The 22,963-nt window shown below is 36.2% G+C and overlaps 1 protein-coding gene across 1 annotated transcript in view; it reads right to left on the minus strand.

Moving 5' to 3' along the window:
* The window catches only part of USH2A (usherin), a gene marked incomplete at its 3' end in the record, with an annotated part of 383,577 nt that overhangs the window by 147,046 nt on the left and 213,568 nt on the right, over positions 1–22,963 (minus strand). The window contains exon 37 of the mRNA XM_080341535.1: positions 9,751–9,930. Within this exon, the coding sequence (XP_080197661.1) occupies positions 9,751–9,930 (180 nt within the window). The remainder of the gene's footprint in view (positions 1–9,750; positions 9,931–22,963) is intronic.

The raw sequence follows: 22,963 nt of genomic DNA on the forward strand, positions 1-22,963 counted from the left end.
ATAAAACTATTATAATTTAAAAAATAGCAAAAAACATTGTCTATTATTCTCTTATGTAACACATGAGGCCGAGGCAAACAAATCTGAACAATCACATTTACAGAGTAAACAAGAATTCTTATCACTTCTCAAAATTGCCACTGCAATGCTATGGCTGTCACTTCACATTACAGTCTAGTTCAACAGTTGCAGTATCAATAAATTAAGCTGTATTAGAAACCAGCAATAGGACCACATTCTGATGCTCATGCTGAGTATTAGAACTGATGAATAACACACATCCAGATTCACAAATGCCCAGGACTCTTCTCTCCTCTTGCTCCCTTTGCTGCTGACATGTACGCTGCCTCACCCCAACCTGAGAAGTGTCTGTAGCCCTTGGTTACAATAGCACCTGCTCTGCCTTCCCTCCCAGTAAATGAGGTCTTCTGTTTGGTTGTTTTTGTGGTGTTGTTTTTGGGGCAGTATTCTGCCTTCCTTGCTCATGAACCCAGAGGTTAGCATGCTGCCTGGCAAGTGGGAGTTGGGAGTGTTAGTCACTTTAGGACGAATAATCCAGCTCTCCTTTTTTTTCAGCCAGTGCTCCAACAGTGATAAACTATGACAGAATATGAAAGGTGATGCCTCTGTTCCACCTAACTGTGGCAAAAATCCCTAACTGTTTTTATGGATTGGTTCCCTGTTAAAACCAGCATTTCAATTGACATAAATATGATCCAGATGTTATCCGCTGAAGTAAAATATTTAATATTTAAGGTGAAGAAAAAGCAATTCAGACAAGCCTATTCACACGCGGAAATAATCTGTGCAAAATAGACAGTTGACTTATCTGATGCATAGGGTAAAAGGATTAGAATATTTTTTACCCGACCCATCCACATAGGAGTGTTCGTACAGCATTATTAAGTAGCCACTCATCAGTTAATGTCCTGTTCTAGATACTTTTAACAAATAAACCATTTATATGAATTAAGTCTTGGCTTCATTTCCTCAGATAATGCTGAAGAACACATAAATCCACTGGAACTGGTGGAAGTGTGTCAATATACAACAATGAATGACCTGTTCCCAAGTATTTTTACTAAAAAGACCTTGGCTACTGTCTTCTCGTTCAAAATCGGCCTAATTGATTAGAGGTCTTAGTAATATCATCACGTTTTATTCAAACACAAGTCAGGCTGACTGTGTTTTGCCTTATATGCCACAAGATGTGTCACAGCATTTACTCCAATCTCCACGTACAACTTACCATACCTTGAGGTAAAGGAAATACCTTGGCAATACTTACTCTCCATGATATAGATTTTCTTCAATGTTTTGAAAAAAAGTAAAGAGCCAGGGAAAACTTCCTCTTTTTTGTTCGTTTTTAAAACATAGACTGAAAGGGCTAAATATTTATCACAGAAAATTTACAGCTACTTAATTCAGATTACAACCATCAGGAAGATCCTGTTGAATTTTTTGGACAGCACTATCAATTTCTTACAAATAACCCTCTCAAACAGGCTTCTTAGTATGTAAGACTACTCACAACTTTGATGGAAGGAAAAATAGAGAAAAGAGAAGAATTCTTTCCTTATATAATGCCACCTTTTCACTCATTCAGCTTCTTTTCTATGTTTTCTACTAGAGCTGTTTAGACAATCTAAAATCAGTCATTTTCTATGTATGCAGTGGCCACATTCTCCTATGGTGACACCTTTCATGGAGAGGCAATCCCCCAGTCTAAGCTCAGGCACAGGAAGAGAGGCTGACGAACTTTATGATATGTATATTTTATTTTTCAGCATGAGAATGAATATAGAAGTCTCTTTTACCTTCCATTGCTAACATATGCACATCTTTCTATCTGTAAATGGGAATAACAATCCTCAGTCACTTCAGAAGCTTGTTGAAAAGCTGAATTATTAAATATTTGTAAAAACTATAAAATTAAATATGTAAGTATACAAATAGCAAGAATATAATTCAATACAGGACATATCCCCCTGTAACATGAAATATTATATTATATTACATATAATATGTATATATATAAAATATATATATTATATTATATTATATTATAAATCTAAGAGCATAGTATTTATTTGTCAGAAGAAAAATAAGACCTGCATACAAATCCAAAGAAAAAAAAGGAAAAAATCCAGCATGTCTGCATGAACACGCACATACTAATATATTATATACATTTTGTATGTGTGTATCTGCATGTTTGTGCAGACACAAAAATAAATGTTCGGAAAGAAAAGCACAGCGAGGAAAAAACTGCCAAGTTTCAGGAATCGGTCAGGGCTATAGACTCTTATAGTCGCCTTTGTTGTAAGAAAGAGGGTAGCATAAAACAGCACTACAATACAGGGACACTCTAAGGACTGATTCTCAATCAGCTTCCCTTTTCTCTCCCTTTCTGTCTTTGTTTCTTTTCAGGTACTCAGTCAAGTGGCCCAAAGACAACTGCATACATGTTACATAATGAGGAGCCTATGCTAGGAAAAAATAGACTAAAGTCAAAATTAAAACACTACCAAAAAAAATAATTAACTATATGCAGGCAAAATATTTTAATTCTTCAAATAACTTTAAGAATTCAGATACATAGTTTAAGATTTATTAAGTTCCATTTCAGATCTATTTTTAAAATACACAGAAAAAGCCCATATAGGACTTAGCAGGAGTTATATTTAACTGTTAAGAAAAACAGTAAAAAAAGCAAAAGCATATTTATGGCAATGGTGTTTAGGAAAGATTATATCTGATTTTGTCCCTAGCTAAAGAGAGGAAAAGAATAGTGATGTGACTCCCTGTATATTTTACCCACAGTAAGATCTTAAGAGAACCTTAATTTTTCCCCCATTAAGCGCTTTTTTTCTTTTTTCTTTTTTTTTTTTTTAGGTAAATGTGATGAATATGTGAATATGTAATGAGTTGAGAGAACTTTGCTGAAGGCTTACAAAGTTCATTGCCAATGGTGGACCTTCAAAGCTTCATCAACTGTGCAAAGTACCTCAAAAAAACCCTTGTGACTTTCCTCAAGTGCTTTATGATCAGTAGGTTAAGTTCCATAATAAAGATGCTTCAAGTGCAGAAAATACAGAACAAAATGACAAAAAACAACAACAAAAATACCCCACACACAGACCTTTGCCTTTGCTGACAGTTAATGGAAATGGCATCTTATTCTGGAAACTATAAGGGTTGGAGCTGTTAAAAATAAGTATAAAAAAGGGATCTTTTTAGAAAAGCAGTGCAAATCATAGCGGCAAAGTGACATAAAAATTGATCCAATTCCTAGAAGTTGCATATTTCTGGAAAATAGTTCAAAAGACAAAATTCATGGCATGATTTTTCAAATGTCTTCAGTATGTTTTCACTAGGAATTTCAATGTCATTTTATTGTAGAATTCCTTCAATGGAAGAACCTAATTTATCAGATAGAGAATGTTGACTTTAATTAGAGTACTGAACAGTCTAGTTCAGATTTACAGGGAATGAAAAAAAAAAAAAACCAACAAACTCACAGGAAAAAAACAAAAACAAACAAAAAGAAACGAAAAAACAAGCATGAATAGGCTTAAGATTATATTAAAACTGCACACTTCATTTAAATTGTGTCCTTTTTTATGTACAATTAGAATCGGTCCAAAATAGGTTTATGTGATGGAAGGTAATAATTTTAAATAGTGATCTGCTGCTAAATTCCACAAAAGCCTGTTTTTCCCACTTTTGTATATTATTCTGTTTTTCAGAAGTACAATCAAGCTGTAGTTTTCCAGCATGAAATCTGATTTACCACAGAATTCTTACATGAGATCTTAGGTACTGCCTGGACCTCATGCTAAGGCCGAGGTTTTGGAAAGACCTGGAGTGAGACCTCTACAAGGAGGTTAATTGCCTGCTTATAGATGATCAATTGGCTATTTCAAGCTCTTGCACAGTTCTCTCTTTTTAATCTGGCACTCCCCAAGCAAGTAAAAACATCCACGTTCTTCTAGACAACTAACACTGCAGTTTTGATCTTCTTGCCCTAACTGTTTTGTGCAGCTCCAGAAGACAGAAAGCAACCTAAGAGCTGATAAATACAGGTATCCTATGTCTGGAGGATGGAAACAGCAGAGCTGTAACTGTGGGACATCTGCTCAGCCCCAAAAGTATAGGGTGCAGGGACAAAGGGAAGGAGACGATCAGAAGAAAAAAGACATTGTTGGAGTGTCATCGCCTTCTGGCCCTCTCCAGTTTTCTGAGTAGGGACTTACACCAAGGTTCAATTTAAAGCAACTTTGAGGTGATCCCTTATGATGTGTGGAGTTAGGCTGAGACCCAACTGCCTGCAATTTTCGGAAAGTGAGCAGTAAAGTAGGCACCTCTGTACCTCCCATTGCTGGAGTCTGAATACACAATCCTTCAGGAATGAGGCTTACCTCTCTCTTCTCTTGCCACCAAAAACACCCACCCAAAACCAAGGATAGACATGGTATGAGCTCACTGAAAGATGTGCTGAGCAGTCTGGGAGAGAGGAATAAAAGAAGAAAGCAGAACTAACAAAAATGGCAATTAGTTCAATACTCCAGAGGTTAGAGAAGAATTACTGTTCCATAAGACAATTCCCAGTTTTCCACACAATCACTTTTGCAATCCTACCTTTATATCTCCATGAAATGATCTTTCTAGACAAAAGGAACTGGAACAGACAATATACACAGCTTGCAACTGACACTCTAGCTAGGTCATTACTGAGACATGTAGAGAACTCTTTCCCCCTCCCTACTCTATCCTGCTCTCTCCTTAAACTAGCTCTAGAAAAGATATGGTCATAGTTTTTCATTAAGAACTTCTTGATAACACTCCCTAGCCCACCTCTTTTGACTTGTTTCAAGTTTTTGTTTAAAACACTTCCTGTTCTTCATCAAAATAGGAAATTATGTTATTCTGAAGCTACAGAGATATCATGTAAAAGTTTGAGAATTTGGAATTTTTTAAAAAATGTTTTTCACAATGAATAATATAGAATGATGCCAGAAGCTTTTTTTCTAATCTACCTTTAATTTTTTTTTCCATTTCTAAATTATGTTTTTACTACTCTGCCTTTACAAAAGACATAAGAAAATATACAAGAAGAAAAATGAAAAAGAAACAGAAGATATAGAACAAAAAGTATCCTGTTGGATGTTAATCTAAGTCTACAAGAGAAATAAGGAAAGAAGGAAAGCATGGGGAAAAGGAAAACAAAAAGGGGGGGGAACAGAAGAAAATAATGGAAAAAAATAGCAAAAAGGAATGAAATGAGAAAAGCAACCACTGTTTCAGATATACCTGAAATTTGAAGTAAAGGAAATCTCAAAAAAAGCTTTATGGTGTGACTCTTAATGTGATACTAAGCATCATGGAAAAACAAACCTGTATCACAGGGAAAGTTGTAGCATACACAGGTTTGATTTTATTTCCTAAATAGTTCGGGCCTAGCAGCAACAGTTCACTTGCTTTACTGAATACTAATTCATCTAGGGAGGCCTGTTGGCTTCAGTGATCAACTTGCATGAGCAAATGCTTTTCTGATGTGAATATAAGTTGTATGATGTGATTCTTATTTGTTTGCATAATTAGATCAATGATTCTATGATGTGGCTCAATATCCAGTCTCAGAGGTGTTGCTACCTAAACTGACAGTGGCTGAAATCATCTGGTTGCAGGATACCATCCTCTGCAGATTTTGAACGAATGTCAACAGCTACAAGTATGTAGGCTCACTTTTTGCTGCTGAGAACTAGCCCAAGCTTGCAAGCAGATGCATGCAACATCCAATATGCAAACAAGGAATCAGTGAATGGCAGGTGCTTAGGAAGCCACGGAAAAATTTGGCAAATCAAATAGCACAGAAATGAACAACATACTTCATAAATTATGGCAGAGATTAAATAGACACTTCACTACTTAGGGAATTTTTTTTTCTAACCAGAGTATCCTCCCTCTGACGTTTTACATAGGGAATATATATCAATTCTTGGAGGCTCTTTTCTATAGAAATCTGCACAAATATATATAGGGTGAGTGTCACGAGGATGGAGCCAGGCTCTTGTCGGTGACAACCAATGGTAGGACAAGGGGTAATGGGTTCAAACCGGAACACAAGAGGTTCCACTTAAATTTGAGAAGAAACTTCATCACAGTGAGGGTGCCAGAGCACTGGAACAGGCTGCCCAGGGGGGCTGTGGAGTCTCCTACTCCGGAGACATTCAAAACCCGCCCGGACACATTCCTGTGTAACCTCATCTGGGTGTTCCTGCTCCAGCAGGGGGATTGGACTGGATGATCTTTTGAGGTCCCTTCCAATCCCTAGCATTCTGTGACTCTGTGATTCTTCCTTTCTGCATACAGGACTTCTCATTCCCTTCCATACTCAGGCTAGAGTACTATCTATATTATATACTGTACTAGAGTATAATCACCAGTAGTGATTGCAACTTTCTTTTCTGTTAGCTGGCCATCTCTTATTATAAAGCAATCCTGAATTAACAGAGTCCTCTATCTGCCACTACATCAGAAATAGCACTCATTAAGAAGAAAAATATATAACCAAGGACTCTGTGCAGAAGATTTCCTCCCAGATATTTGCAGTTTTACATCCACTGTATCATTTCAATTAATTTACCTAATTTAATTAATTCTAAACCAATTTTTTTCTCCAGATCTTTTACTGGCTGGCATCCTCAAATTAATGTGAAACACTGGCTAGTATATTATTTTTACAACTTCTACCAAAGCAGTTTAGGACAAGATAAATAGAACAAATTTATTCTTTTTGGAAAAAATATAAAACTTGAAAAAATTTACTTCCACCTCTGCAGTATGAAATTTGTCACTAATCATTTTAAACTATGCCCTTTTATGCTTCTTCCATCTCTTTTAGCTTTCTATGCAGTTCTTTGATGTAACAAAGACAGTTTCAGACAACATTTCAGTTCAGCTGGAAAAAAAAGCTTTAAGTCTTGAGGCAAAAAGTAATGTATTTAAAATTTATATACTCCATAATGCCTTTGTTCTGAACTTGAACATCCTGAAAAACTTCCCCGCTTTCTTTTGCCTTCCGACTCTGAAGATCATTTGTTCTCATGGTTTGAGCTTCTTATTATGCAACAGTGACTTTAACTGGTGGTTCCAGCATTTAAGTACATGCACAGTCATGGCTGACCCTTTCTGATCAATTGCCAATCCATACAGGTTTGACTGATAAAAGAGCCAATTAGATTTAAGCAAATTAAGGGACATCACCAATGTCAACCACTTATTAAACTGAATGCTGAATTCCATGCATACAAAACACTAATGCACCAAGTCCCATTAAGAGTTGAAATCCTAACCCCATTAGTAACTCCAGACCACTGCAGGGTAAGGGTCAAAAGAAAGTTTCATATTTATGGATTAACATTTGGATTCAGATTTTATTTTTTTAATCTTTCCAAGAACTCTTGAACCTGCACTGCAATTTTAGTCAAGAGCTTAGATAAAATATATTCCTTATTTCTAAGATTTTTTTTTTTTGAGCATTGGCTTTAAGCTTGGCAAATCAGATTGATGAGAAATTAAGATATAATCAATCAGATAACACTGAATATTTGGTGTACTTGACATTATGTGTTATATACACTTTAAATACACTTTAAAAAATGAAACAAAAGAAATGCATGTTGGAAGAAAATGTGTATAATAATTGAAAAACAGTGATCTGCACCAACACTAAAATGGAATATCTCTTTGTCCTCTGTCACCCTCCCTCTTATACAATCTTCCACCAAGCTCCATGAAGCATTCCCACAATGTATATTTTTGAAACAGCTTCTTTTGGTTATCTTTGAAAAGAGAATGCTACATTTTAACACTCATTAAGAGACTGTGATTTTGTATATAATGAGACCTCTTTCACTCTTTGATCAAACAAAACTTCTGTCAAAGTGAAATCATGGCCACTGAAGTAAAAAGTAAAATCCTTTCTGAATTTAGTATCATCTAGATTTCATTTAATGATTTAGAAAGTGCTTGTAAGTGAAGGCACTGAATACAGCCCAGTGTAAACTTACCATTATGCTCATAACATGCAACGAAACTGTATGGCATTCAGAGTGTCATTGTAATAAACATCACAGTAAAGTAAACATATCTTGTCCTAGATATACACAAGTGTGTATCTGTATGTGTACACACATTCAGTGGAATATAGTGTATGTGAGAGTACTTCTCTCATATGCACTGCTTCATTTATTATTCATTTCACTACAGACCACAGTCCGCTGGACAATAGTATGGAAGATTTCTTTAATAACTCTCACTGCTAATTTAATTCTACTTAAACACACATATCCTAGTGAATGCCACATGCTTTTCAGCATGATTTTATGTGTAAATCAGGATAATATGTTTTCAGATCATTAACTAAAAGGAAGCATGAACTAAAACCTATTTAATCAATGAGGTATTGCTTTTAAACTACCACAAGGTCATAAAAAAGATAATTTCAAAGCTATAAGTTTTCTAATTGTAATCAACAACAATCTAATGATGAAAGAAAGTATATCTTAATGGCTGTCATAAACTTGTGCACATCCTTGCCTATCTTAAAAGATCCTTTCCCTTCTCATTTGGTAAATTTTTTACTACCAAATTTTGTCATTTCTACATGAAAAATTGAAGTGTGACAATGGGATTAGAAATGTCAGTATCTTACTGCTGAGTCTAAAATGAGCAGTAAAACTCTGATGTGGTTTTATTATTACAAAACAATGTATATTTGTTAATATTAGGTAAATTGTGACAATCAGATTGGAAAAGTATAAAATGTGCTGGGAATTTACCTTTTCCTTCTGATCCAGTAATGTAACATACAAACTCTGCATTTAATTTATTCACTTTTCAGAAGTCTCTCTGTTGTTTTGGCCCCCTAAACAATTCATCTGTTTGGAAGCAAACTGTTCTGAGTGTAATTTTTTTTTTTTCGCTGTAAGGTTTTGTTGGGCTCTCACTATAGAATTCAAAATTGCCTTAAATTCCACTGGCATTTATTCACCGAAAGCTAATTCACTAGGATGTCCATGAAAAGAGCATGCAAAATGAACACATATACATCAGCTGCAAAATTTATCAAAAAAAAAAAAAAAGGAACAGGCACAGTTTTTAGGGGGTATTTGGTCAGTTCTCTAATTTCAAATTTTTATGAAGAACCAAAGTGGCTCAGAGCCTCATTCTGTCAATCAGCACATTGCAATTGACTTTCTTACAGCTACATCAGTTTGTGTATTCTGGCTCAATGTATAACTATTTTTACTATTATATATATTACTATTATTAAACAAATTTGCTAAGTCTATCCAGTAAGCGCTCTTAGTCAGCATTTATATTTTTTATTCTAAAACACACTACAAAATGCAGGTGACTCTCCATATTCTTAGATTATATTAGCCAGGCATGATAGAATACACCATCATTCACAGAAAAAAAAAAAAAAAATGTAGTACATAATGCATGTCTCACCTACATAATATGCTATCTATAGAACTACTTATTTCCATTCTCTAGTTCTTAAATTGAACAATGTGACAAATCAGAAGCTGGAAAGAATAATTTTGTTAGTAAGAACTACTAATGCAAACATATTCTTCTGAACTTCCAGTTCTCATTTGCAATAATAAATATCATTTTGTTCAACAAAGTATTCCTGTAATTGTTACATGCACAGAAAAAGCACTTTTTCATACTTACCTCCTGGAGGCATGACTATTGTTACAGCGTCACTTATCAAGCTGCCCTGGCTGTTGGAAGCATTCACTTGTACTGTGTAATTAGAAAATGGAATCAGTCCTTTAATGGGTACCCATACATTGGATTCGTTGCTGCTGCATAACATCAGAGTACTATTTACAATGGAATAATCAGCATTAGCTGTTATGAAAAAAGAAAAGAGGGGAGAAGAACAAATGTTAGACTTTGCATCTGCTACAATTCACCATCTTTATGAACCAAGTCTTGTTTCTACTCAAACAAAAAGTTGCCATTGATCCAAATAACACCAAAAAATGGTCTGTTTGGGAGAAAAAATATTAATCACCATTTTCTCCTTCTTTTGCCAACAGTTGTACTTGAAATACTTGGAAAATAAATAAACCAACCATGCAGTTGCAAAGCTGACTGCTAGGTACTGCAAATAAAAGCCAGCTTTCAGAAATTATTCATGTTCTAGAACAATTGTGTGATAACTGCAAATTCAAAACATTAAGGTTAATTCTTATGCTTATGAAAGACTCATAAAACTTTTTGCATTCACTAGGAAAAGACGTACCTTAGGAGTTTACAAGCTAACTCCATTGCACGTGTAAGAATTAGTTATCTGTAGTAAGAAACACATGCTTTCCAGCATGGCCTGCAGTCCTCTCAAAGATAAAACAAGGATTTGAAGTATCAGATTTATCGGTTGAAATCATCAGAGGACACCACAGTAACCTACATGTCCTTTACAACCCTTTTAAGATCTTAAACTTAAGATAAGACAATATTCTGCCATACAAAAATAACAAAATAAACCTTTCCAAAACAGCTGATGAGTAAGACTGGAAAATTGAAAAAAAATGTCAAGCAACAACTTCTTTTTTGACTCAGTGAAGATTTTACTCATGTATCTGGGAACAAAGCTGAGCTCATTTAAAATTATCCAATATTTTGAACATATAAACTGCTATATAAATGATTAATATTATTACTACTATCCATCATTCCACAGAGAGGTCCCACGTTGAAGTAAATGGAAATTCTGCTTTACAAACAACAGCAGAATCACACAAGCCTAAGACCACAGGTATGAGAATGAGATTAAACAGAATATAGCTATTAAAAATATCTTAAATTAATTAAGGTATTGTCACAGGCAGAAGTCTATATATTGACATGTGAGTCCTCTACAAAATCTAGTGCTATGTAATTAAAAAAAAAAAAAAACTTAGAAACTATCTTTTAGATAATTTTTTTATGTGAAACTCATTAGGTTTACACATTTTTATGCAAATTTCAAATGAACCGCTAAAACTACAGTGTTATTAAACCTGAAACAGTGCCCTGGCTTCAGCTGGGACAGAGATAATTTAGTTCCTAGTAGCTGCTATAGTGCTGTAGTATATTGGATTTAGTATGAGACTAATGTTGATAATACACTGATGTTTCAGTTGTTGCTAAGTAGTGCTTATACTAAATCAAAGACTTTTCAGCTTGGAAGTGCACAAGGAGCTGGGAGAGGACATAGCCAGGAGAGCTGACCCAAATTGACCAAAGGGATAGTCCATACCATACAGTGTCATGCTCAGTATATAAACTAGGGGGAGCTGGCTTGGAGGCTCGCATTGCTGGTGGGGGACAAGTTGGGCATAAGTCAATGGATGGTGAGCAGCTGGACTGCGCATCACTCATTTTGTATATTATTGTTATTATTATTATTATTATTATTATTATTATTATTATTATTATTATTATTATTATTATTACACTTCCTTTGCTATCCTGTTAAACTGTCTTCATCTCAGCCCACATATGTTACTTTTTTTTTGAGCAAGCTTCTGCTTAGTGCTTCATTGCCAGCTGGGGTTAAACTACAACAGTCAGTTTCCCAAATATTCCATATTTCTGTGACGTGCACTAATGTGCATATGCAGTACAATTCAGTCATGTTCACATTACATTTTACCATGGATAAGTGGTCTGGACCTTCCTCTAATTTTGGGATTCCTATAAACAATCTGTGACTCACTGTACAAGTCCAAGCCATTTTGTTGCAGACCTGCACAAAGGGTGTTTTCCGTTATTCTGCTGGCAACATATGGCAAACTTTGAGTTTTTGGAGAGGGAGAGAGTTTTATAAAACTCTTTTTATACATCTATCTTGTAGTCTAGTTCCTCATTGCTCAAATATTACCAGACTGTCTGAAGAGACTACACTAGTGTGAATGTAGAATAATTTCATGAAACCTGGTAGATTTATTTTGGATTTCAATGAACTTTACATTAGCCTGAGAGACCCCATTATATAAACAGCAATAGAGGCAAAGCTTCTTATCATGAAAGAAGAACCACCACGTTTTACACATTCCACATACAGACACACCAATTCTGCAGAAGCAAAGTTATTTTGTCTGAGATTACTCTTACGTACTCAGGCTACTCAGCCAGCACTAAAAAAATGCATTACTTGATCTCAGCTCTTATGTTGTATATCAAACCCCACTTCTGCATCTTTGTAAAACTGTCTCTCTGTGTGGTTTGGGAGTAGATACAATCCAACAAAGCACATTTCTCCCATAATGTATCACAGCTTTTCTACCTACCACCAGGCAGTCCACGACTTTTTATTTGCGATGCCCATCCAACAACATGTGACTGTTACATGCACCTACTGTTTTATTCTCAATAAAGCCATTAGAAATGGTCAACTGACATACATAGTCTTAAGGTCCTTGTGACGTAAAACACATAAGGACTCCACTGGCTGTGAAAAGAGGTGAATTTTTTAAATATTTCACCTACAATGTGAAAGAAAGTTTAAAAATACAGTGTTGACAGATCAAAGTGCTCAGGATAGAATCATACCTCAAGCATAAAAGCAGGCTGCCTAACAGCAATTTATGTGCCAAATTCACTAGAAAACTAAACTTTTTCTACCTACAGTACAGTCTCAATATCATGTTAATATCCTTATTCTCATCCACCTGAGCCCAGAAGGAAAGCATGTGCTTCCTCTGCTGATATTTTTATCCCACTATTAATCTTTCTTTCAGTGGCTAACTATGCTATATTTCTAAAAATACAGTTTTGAGTAACAGAAAAGGAATTAAAAGGATACCACTCTATTCCAAATTGCCTGGATAACAACATTAATATACAGTAATTATACAATTAGTTGTAACATTAAATTCTAGTTATAGCAGAGTGATTACTCGGCAATTATAAGAAGTATATAATTACTCAATAATTAGGAGAAGTATGTAATTACATAACCGTTTTATTCAGCTCAAAAATGAACTTGCAAATTTACAATGAGATAGACAACATAGCAGTTCAAAATTTTGAATTGCTTCTAACAAAAAGCTGAGGAGTACTCGCAAATCTCCAAACCTGAATATTACACAGACAAAAGGCATTTTATCCCAGTTCCCAGCCAAGCAAATTTCTGCTACTGGCAAGTAAAATATTAGAAGAATATTTTTTAAATGCAGGTCTTACTGAGGCTGACATACAATATGCAGCTTTGCCACTTCTCACTGCTTAAACTTTGCTTTCAGTGGGCTGGAAAATGCAGACACATAGGTTCAGCCTGACAGAAAGTGATACAGCGATAACCCCGTCATATCACTCTGTGCCATTCCTGCCCAGACTGCTTTGGTGTGGACCCTATTTGTGAGTATAAGTGGATGAGGCTTCTTTTTTTCCATTTTTCTTGTGCATTTTGCTCTCCATCCTGCTCACAGGTCCTACTGTAGCCTACCAGCAAGTCTGCCACAGAACTAAACAGCAGCTGCCTCAAATGCTAGTAAAGTTCTAAGAGACATTGTTTTACTTCAGATAAGTGGTTTCTACCTGAATACCTCCTCATTCCTGCACATTTCTGCCTCATAAGTCCTTCCATGAACAGTCACCAGCACTCCAACAAGCAAGATCCCATCAAGACACAGCTAACATGAACAACCTATCTAGGGAGGCAGAAAACAAACTCCTAGAACTGGCTCACCATGTCCTTCAACTATTAGACACACAAGCACCTGTACCAAAATTTGTATTCAGATGGAAGGGGGTTCAGAGTCACCATCTCCTACAACCTCTCAAAAAAGACTAAACCCTTTGCAGATACAGAAGGCTTCCCCATGTTCCTTAATCTTTACATATTTTTTTGCATCGTGATGGTTTTGTTCTTTTTCTAGCCTTCCTCCTCTAGGTCTCTCCATATTCCCCCAAATATTTCTGAGGGGCTTCTTTGGATAAGTCTGGTGTTTGAGAAAAATCTGTCATTCCCAGTTTAGCCCTGGTTTATACCAGATCAAAGTGTCTCAGTTTTTCAGGAAGACATTATCCAAATGACAAAATTAGGGCTCAAGAATATCCATATACATACTTAAAAACTATATACACTTGATACAAAGCCAAGTAACAAAACATGCTTACATTAAAAAAGATACACAAATACATGTTCCATTCAAAATAATTGTTTAGAAGTGTTAAGTTTCACACAGTACTCTAGCTGGTAAGTATCTGTGTTTGCAAGTGCATTGTGTTTTGGGGTGGACACCTTGAAGGGAGCTCCCAAGCACACATGCATTCCTGTTACTGAGTACCCCTGTAAATAGGTGAATCCTGTGGGTCAGTGGTGCGTAAATTACTGCTGTCCTGGGTCCATCATCCTATGGGGTTCACTAGATTGAAATAACATAAATGGGTATCCTTTTCCATTCTTGTTATAATCATTGTCACAAGAATTTTAATGCCTCATATATTCCATAATTTTTTTCTCTGTGCTGTACTGCTCTGACCTTTTCAATATTCTGTAATTTGACTGGCTGGCCATTTCAAGTTCTGTCCTTTTTACAGCCTTATTAACTTGTGGGGAAGAGGTGAAACGGACAGCCAATCAGAATACATAATATTGCAAAGGTCACAGTAGTATGGTATAGTAGCAGCAGACACAGAATACTGTATATTAGTCATTAGTGTTCTGATATCTTATTCATGTGACAAAGGTTGTAAGCAGCACAGGAGATGGTACAGCATGAAACCATCCTTATGACAAAGACCACAATGGAAAAAAGAAATAACACAAACTAAATGCATTCATCTCACATTTAAAAACTGGTTTTTTGTGGGGATTTTTGTGCATGTGGTTTTTTGGTGGGTGTTTTGCTGTTCCCCACCCCCTGCTCCCCAAATTTACTGTATTTAAAGGTACTCTTTCCATCTGGATCAAAATGAATGTTCATAAGGAAATGCGTAATAAATTGAGATGTTTTCACATATTAAAAAGAAAATACTCACATTTCATATGTGTGGGCAAATACCAAATACTTCTATTTGGTATATACTTCTATATACTTCTACTACTACCACTGCATTTGTGATTATCGAAGTAATAAGTTTAAACATAACCGGTCTAATGTGTCAGTATTGCAAACACACTGACACAACTATGCTGCTGACTTCAGGAAGCAAGGAGGCCATGCTGGTGAAAAATACTACTGGGTGCTCACATTGTTTTCTCGCCCTGATCATCAAGAGCTAGCCATCATTATGCAGAAGATATTAGTCAAAATTCAGCTTCCTTATACTTCTGTGTTTGCATTCTTATGGGATTTCAACAACTGAGCTGCCTTTGTAAAACAGACTTTTACCTCTTCCTATTCGCAGTGTCCTAGAAAGTGACTGACTGTTCATCTTACTCCTAGACTTGTCCGAACTTAAATGATATTACAGGACCATAGTCTGTGAAATGCAGAGAGATTTCCACCTAAAAGGTACTTAAGCCTGAAACACGTAAGTCTTACAATCACAAATGTTTAATGGGCTATTATGTTCTTTCGGTATCACTATTTCAAGATATCGTGAGGCTTCAATCACAAAAGTACACTATATATTGTGTATTTTTCAAGTGAGTTTAAGGCTTTGTGTCATACTCTGAAATATTATTATCAATCTATACTGTTTCCTTTATATACATACAGGTCCCGATAATCTATTTTACATTGCGACACAATGTTCAAAAACATAGAAACAGAATTATTACCACTGTAGAAGACTACTCAAAGAGTAAAGGTAGCAAAGAGACAGGTCAAGAAACAGTTCATATGAGGAACTAGAGAATCATACAAAGATTGTTTAGTTAACAAGCACAAACACAGATATTTTTATGCCTCTTTTATATATGTGTGAGCATCTTATCTTGGGTCACAGAAAAAGTTAGATAACAAAATAAAAATGAAACAAAAACTCACTTTTTCACCTCTTTTCCCCATCCTTCCCCATACCTCATGCTCAGTGTCCAGCAGTTTCTGTCCCTGTGCTGATTTCTGGCTATTTGGCACTACATCTTTCTGGGGGAAATTCTGTGAATATGCACACTTCCTCATCTGTAAACTCATTTTTTTATCCATTAGTTTTGCCCGCTCTCCAGCCTCATTAATTTCCACACAAGCTACTCGTTTCCTCTCAGCTAAGGTTTTTCTTCTCTTCTTTTCCCACTGCTTCTAGAGCAGTATTCAGAATTTAAAAAAAAAAAAAGAAAAAAAAAGAAAAAAAAAAGTTACTTTCCAATAGTTCAATTATCCCAATAACACAGAGCTAAAAGTCTTTCCTTATCATTACTGGTGACTCTCTTTTCCTAAGACTTGTAATAATAAACTGTTCTCCAATTATCATCCCAATTGTTATACTGATCTTATGAAGTGCTTTCAGTGCTTTGACACCATATCCGTCTTTTCAACAAAGCACTGAGGTTTTTGTGTGTGTTTTGTGGTGGGGTTTTCTTGGGTTTGGGGCTTTGATTTGGGGTTATTTTTTCAGATGAGTACACTGCTGATTCTGTGCCTCAATCTCCTGAACCACTATTTGTTCCTATGAACATATCATGGTCTCAGTCCATAGAACTGAGTGCAAAACTTAAAATTTCTCTTATCACAGGAAGTCTTCATACTCATGGGCCAGAGGGAGTTGCTGGATGAAACAAGATGGATAACTTAAAGGCACTGTGGTGAACTGGAAAAACTATGAATCCAATATATTCCTTTTCCTGTAAATAATGAACAGTTCACATTATTTGCATTTAAAAACCTTAGCTTTTTCATTTTTCCCTGGTAATTAAAGAAGCCTTTAGTTTTAAGACTGAAAACCAGAAAATATTGAAAGAACAAGATGAAAGTCCTATGGCCATATACAGAAAAAATCTGAAAGCTCAGAAACCCAGATGTAGTTTCTGACTGTACTACTTAAATTGTTTCTTTGACAGCTCAGTTTTCCTCAGTTTAAAACAGGCAAAGGCACCTTCTGTGACTTTTCACGGACTTAAATTTGATACAGCTGTCTTAGACTGCCTTGAGATGTATGGAATGCATATGCTGGACATTCTGTCCATCACTCTGAGCTGGTCCCCAGTACAGGCTGGGGGCTAATGCTGGAAAGTTGCTTTTCTGCTTTGAAAAAGACATGGAGGTCCTGGTGGTCAAGAAGTTGAACATGAGCCAGCAATGAGTCCTTGAGACAAAGAAAGCCAACAGCTTCATGGGCTGCACTAGGAGGAGCATTGCCAGCAGGTCAAGGGAAGGGATCCCTCCTCTTTGTTCAGCCCTGGTGAGACACATCTGGAGTGCTCATCCTATTCCAGGCTCCCCAGTACAAGACAGATATGAACTTACTGGAGTGGAGTCCAAGCAAAGATGATTAAGGGCTTGACGCACCTGTCACACAGAGAGAGTTTGAGAGAACTGAGGTTGTTTAGCCTCAAGCAGAGAAGGCCTGGAGGCAGGAGGATCTTATCGATGTCTATAAATATCTGACATGAGTGTGTAAAAAGCCGAACACTTCTCATCAGTATAGAGCAACAGAACAGGAGGCAGTGAGTACATACAGAAAATACAAGAAATTATGTTTAAGCCTAAGGAAAAAACTTATTTACTTTGAGGTTGGCTCAACACTGGAACAATTTTCCCAGAGAGGTTGTGGAGTCTTTGTCCTTAGTGATACTCAAAATCTAACTGGGCACTGTCCCGGGCAATGTGGTCCAACTGACCCTGCTTGGAGAAGGGGGGTTGGACTAGATGATCTGTAGAGGTGCTCTCTGACCTCAGCTGTTCTATGATTCTACAAAAATTTGCAGAATACTTCAAGAACCCTGAGGCAAAGCAGAGGTAATCATTATGATGAAAGCACATTCCTGTCAGGAAAAATAAGTGATCATTAGTATTACAAACACAAAGGCATGTGCTCATTTATATGTTCATTAATTACATGGACTGACATACGAAGAAAGCCCACAGCTTGATAGGGGAGCTCATACAAGAAAGTTAGCACAGACTCCATGGATAGTCAATGACTGCAGTCGAGACTAGGCTCTGTCATGATGGCAGGCGGAGAGGCATGTTTGGTGTGTGATCTCATCTACCCTTTTGAGATTCTAGTTCAGTGCCATGACACTTTCAACTTAAAAACTGTGTAAATGTAGATGAAACTGTCAAGAAGAAACTTAGTTCTATACATATATACATACTATTTTAGGTTTTCTCATTACTCCTTCATAAACATAGAAATGTCCAATGAGTCTTGCAATTGAGTCTGTCTCATTTAGACCTTTTGGTTAAAACAGTGTATTCAGTATAGTGTCAAATCTCTACTGTAAGTATACTCATCTGTATTGTAACTCACTTTGCTGAAACAGCACCAAGGGGCATCAGTCCTGGACCTCCCCATACACGGTACTAAGTACATTAGGGACACACTGTAAGAACACCATCCATCACTAAAGAAATCATAAAATAGGTTGAGGCCACCCAATTCTGGAAAGCATTCTTTGAGTAGATCCAACTTATGTGGATTTCATACAGGCTTCCAGTATCCAGGTGCTCTTATCCCAACAGGAACAGGGGAAAGTGTCACAGCACAGTTTAGTACCCTGAGTGGCACAATATCACTTTGTCTATAAATGACCAGAAGGCAACAAATAGCAAAAATGTTTGCTGTACTTGTGATTTTAAGCTGATAGACCATGTAATAGTTGATTTCATCTGTTTTGTTTGAGGAGTTTTATAGACAAATGATGAGACTTTATAAAGTTTCTTTCACAAGGGAGTTCACACACTAAATAAATTTCAGAAACAGTTAACTTTAAAATCTTTAAGTTTGTTTTTTCCATAGTTAGAATACTCTTTCCCTAGCTGCAGCACTACATAAATAGAGATTATAATAGTATCTGGTTTCTGAATCTATGCCCATAATTCATGGATGCCAATAAGAGTTTTCCGTTCTCCAGGGACACTATCAGAAGGAGACTAACTAAATACACAGAGCAGAACTGGGAGTCTCAAATCCATAATCAAATATCTAGATTGATTGTGTCACTTGCACTTGTATTGATTTCAATTGGAGCAGCTGACCCAAGGGAATAATAAAAATGTGGAATAAAACTGATTTATGAGAACAAAATAAATTCTTTTGTGAGTGGTAATGAATTGGTACTATTTAACCCTTTCAATCACAAAGGGAGAACACCATTTATTTTTTCAGAATGCTGAGTTAGCTGAAAGAAGTCATATAAAAAATGTCAATACTGTCAAATGCCATTACACTTAGTTGTAATACTTTGGAAGGAATGAAGCTCTAAACTTGATCTGGGTTTCTTATTTGACATAAGACATTCTTTTGTTTTTTTCCAGTCACCTTACATGAGGCATCATAAATGATGCACTTGTACATCAAAAGAATCACAGAATCACTCAGGTGAGTGTTTGTTGCACTTACTTATATGGCCTACTTAGGGTGAAACCAGCCTATTCAGGGCAAAAACATGTAGAACATAAACAGCCATACCAATGGCACACACTCATCCCTATAAAAGGATGACCTACCATAGTATCTTGATCTTTCTGGTATAACACTAGAAAGTTACATAGTCAAAACCAAATTTGATCCAACCTTCACATAAAAACTTCATCCAATCATGTCAAATCCCAGTTTTCATCATGCTTTCTCTACCTGAGAAAACAGATGAGTTTTACGTTGGTTCCTAAAGAGAAGCATATTTCTTTGAAACCAAGACATACAAGTATCCAAACACAATTTCTCCATCTGCAGAAGCTCCAGTCTGATTATTTATATTTTGTTTGGGTCTTGTATTTATACCATTGACACTAATAATTTTGTGTCCAATGTCATAATTTTTTTTTTGCATTAGGACTTACCACAGATAACTAAGCACTGTCAGTGTAACCTCTTCAGCCTTTGTGTGGGTTAAGAACTCTGTAAGACATTCATTAACTAAAAGACTGTTTTCATAGGAAAACTGATTGGCAAATTCCATTTTACTCAATACTGTTTACCAGTGCCATCTCTAGAAGATTGCTATTAGTCCCTAGACTGTTCCAAGGGAGCAGCAACAGCCTCAGAGACTATCCTGCTATTGGAGGTCACCAGGAATTTCAGCTTCTTAAGAACTCATAATACATTCCTCACAGAAATGGGGTTCAGCCTTATGTATCTGCTTTATAACATGAAAGCCAATAAATTACACAGTACAATATAGAAATGGATCATTGTACATGTGACAAAAGCATAATTATGTGAAGAGAGATGCAGAAGATCAATTAAAACACTATCTGCAGTCTGATACTAGCGTCCTAGAAACCACTTACCTCCTTCTGCAACTTTGAAGATAACATCCCACAAATTTTTCATTCTCCACTCTCAAACCTTTGACACAAGACAGGCTACGAACTTCAAAGGGCCTCAGCATTCCTCTCCCCACTGCTGTTGGCACCTGCAGGTGGCATGTCTTCCCCGTCTTTCCCCAGTGGACATTGCTTATATGCACTGTCTTGATTCACTTCATTTGATGAAGTTGTAACATATATATGCAAAAGTCAACTTGCTTATAGATATAGAATTTTAAATTATGATTATTATTTTTTTTATCAGAAAATGCTGTATTCTGCAGTCACAATTCTGCAGTTTGCCAAGAGAATAAGTACTCTGCCAGGAAGCTTTCTGGCACGGTATCTCAAAATAAGCAGAGTTACCAGAGGAATTATTTCCCCTTTACAAAACCACCAGATGTACTACACTGCTGAAAAGTAAGAACCTTGGATGATATGTCAACAAGAGAAGTTACAAAAAGTAAAAAACAAAACACTGAAAGTAACACACATTGATTTCTGCATTCACGAGCAAAAAAGAGTTCTGAGTATAACCCTGCAACTTCGTGTTGTGAAACTCCCTAAGGACACATAGTTAATTAAGGATTCTCTTTATGTCAAACTTGCATTCAAATGCATCACAGCATCCAGGGGACTACAGATTTGGATTCATTTTGTGCTAATGCAGTCATCTGACACAGGTAGGAAGATAAGAATTTCCTCCAACTCTCTCCTCTGGAAAAGAGGTAATAACTGATTCTTTCTGTACTAGAACTTAATTTCAGATATCCAGATGCAATTAAAAATGACCCTGTACTTAATCTAAACCACCTGGAGGGTAAATAGGTCTGAATGAGGAAGCTACTTGAGGGAAATAAGCCTGACTCTGTCACCTTTCTTTCCCCCTCAAGTCCTCTGAGAATTGGAAGTGTATCAGATAATAACAAGAACTTTAACTCCTCTTAAATAGAAAAACTGTTTGTGAACTGGTAAGATCAGTATTTCATGCCTTGGAATAACCAATTGCAACCATATTCCTCTTTAAGGCTTCTTCCAAGGAGGCACCAGGACTTAAATGACTTGAGGCAAAGCGACTTTTGCAGGAAACCACGTTGCCTGAGTATTGCAGAATTGGGACAGAGCCCTCAATTTCTGAAGTTATATTTTATTTCCATATGGAGTTTGCTAGGAACAAATATGCTTCTGGAAAGCATGCCTGTACAGATCAGAATGGTGAAACGGACTCAACAAAGCTCTTTCTTTCAAAGAAAAAGACTGCTACAAAAATAAATGGTTGAATTAGAAAATGAAGCCTATTTCACACAGATATTTCTCCTGCATAGATTGCTAAAGCATGGTCCAGCTATGGAAAAATCCATTATCAGTATCCTCCTCTATTGGCAGAAAATCCAAACTATCTCCTACTGATCTACATTTCACACTTAAAATTCCACAGTGACCTTTTCAATCAGTTTATGATAGGTAACCTTTTCAATCAGTTTATGATAGTATTTCCTTCTCTTTCAATTTGGCTATTGATAAAAGTTGAACAGACTTACACTATTTACCAAGACCTTGCCATGCCAGGATCTGAAAATCCAAGAATAAGTATCCCTGTCAACATCAGAACTAAACAGCAACAAAAAAACACAGGACATGCACCACAAAATATCAGTCAGGAATTTAAAGAAGTCAGTACAATTAGGACATTCTCTCTTGTTTTATGCATTACAGTGTAGTTTTTACTAATGTATTTCTGTTTTGTGTGTAAGAGAATAAATATTCTGCACCCCAAAAAAACACCACAGCAACTTTAAATCTTTTGCAAACTATTTAAGATTATCTGACCCTGTTAGAAAACAGTCTAGAATGAAATACAACTTATTATAACAAGGAAATAGTGAATAAGCTACTAGGCTGTTCGCTTGAATTCCTATGAGGTATGCATATTTGTAAAGAACAGCTGGATGGGAAGTTACATGGTATCTTAAACAAATACAATGAATGGAAAATCCATTTGGTGGAGAAATAGTAGACATTAAATATTAAAGACAGTCAGACACAGACATATATATGTGAAATTTGAAAAATTTGGAACAGGACGAAAAAGGAACTAAGCCTGGGGGGATCTATAGAATATCCAACTATGAGATCAGCTGATTTCTCTAACGTGTTGGAATAACAAGTTCATGACAGAGAAAGTGTTAAGTTACATGTTATTTAAACACTTCCCATGTCATCAACCTGCTATCTCAACATACCATATGCTAGGGTAGGGCCGTGATAAGATAACAACACATCAAGCAGAGCTTCACAATATACATTAAGGATGGTGGTGTAAAAATATAGAAATGCAACATTAGAAAAATAAAAAGCAACGCTCTCACGGTGGTGTCCTTTGACCTGTCCAGGGCCTACACTTATGCAGAAGGATTTACAGTCTTTAAAAGTGTGTATCCCATGAACCCATCCTTCAGATCAGTAATATCTCTTACTTAAATAAAACAAAAAACAACCAACTACAACTCACCAAACAAACAAGCCATGGGGATACG

Source organism: Nesoenas mayeri (assembly GCF_963082525.1).
Source record: "Nesoenas mayeri genome assembly, chromosome: 3".
Lineage (NCBI taxonomy): Eukaryota > Metazoa > Chordata > Aves > Columbiformes > Columbidae > Nesoenas > Nesoenas mayeri.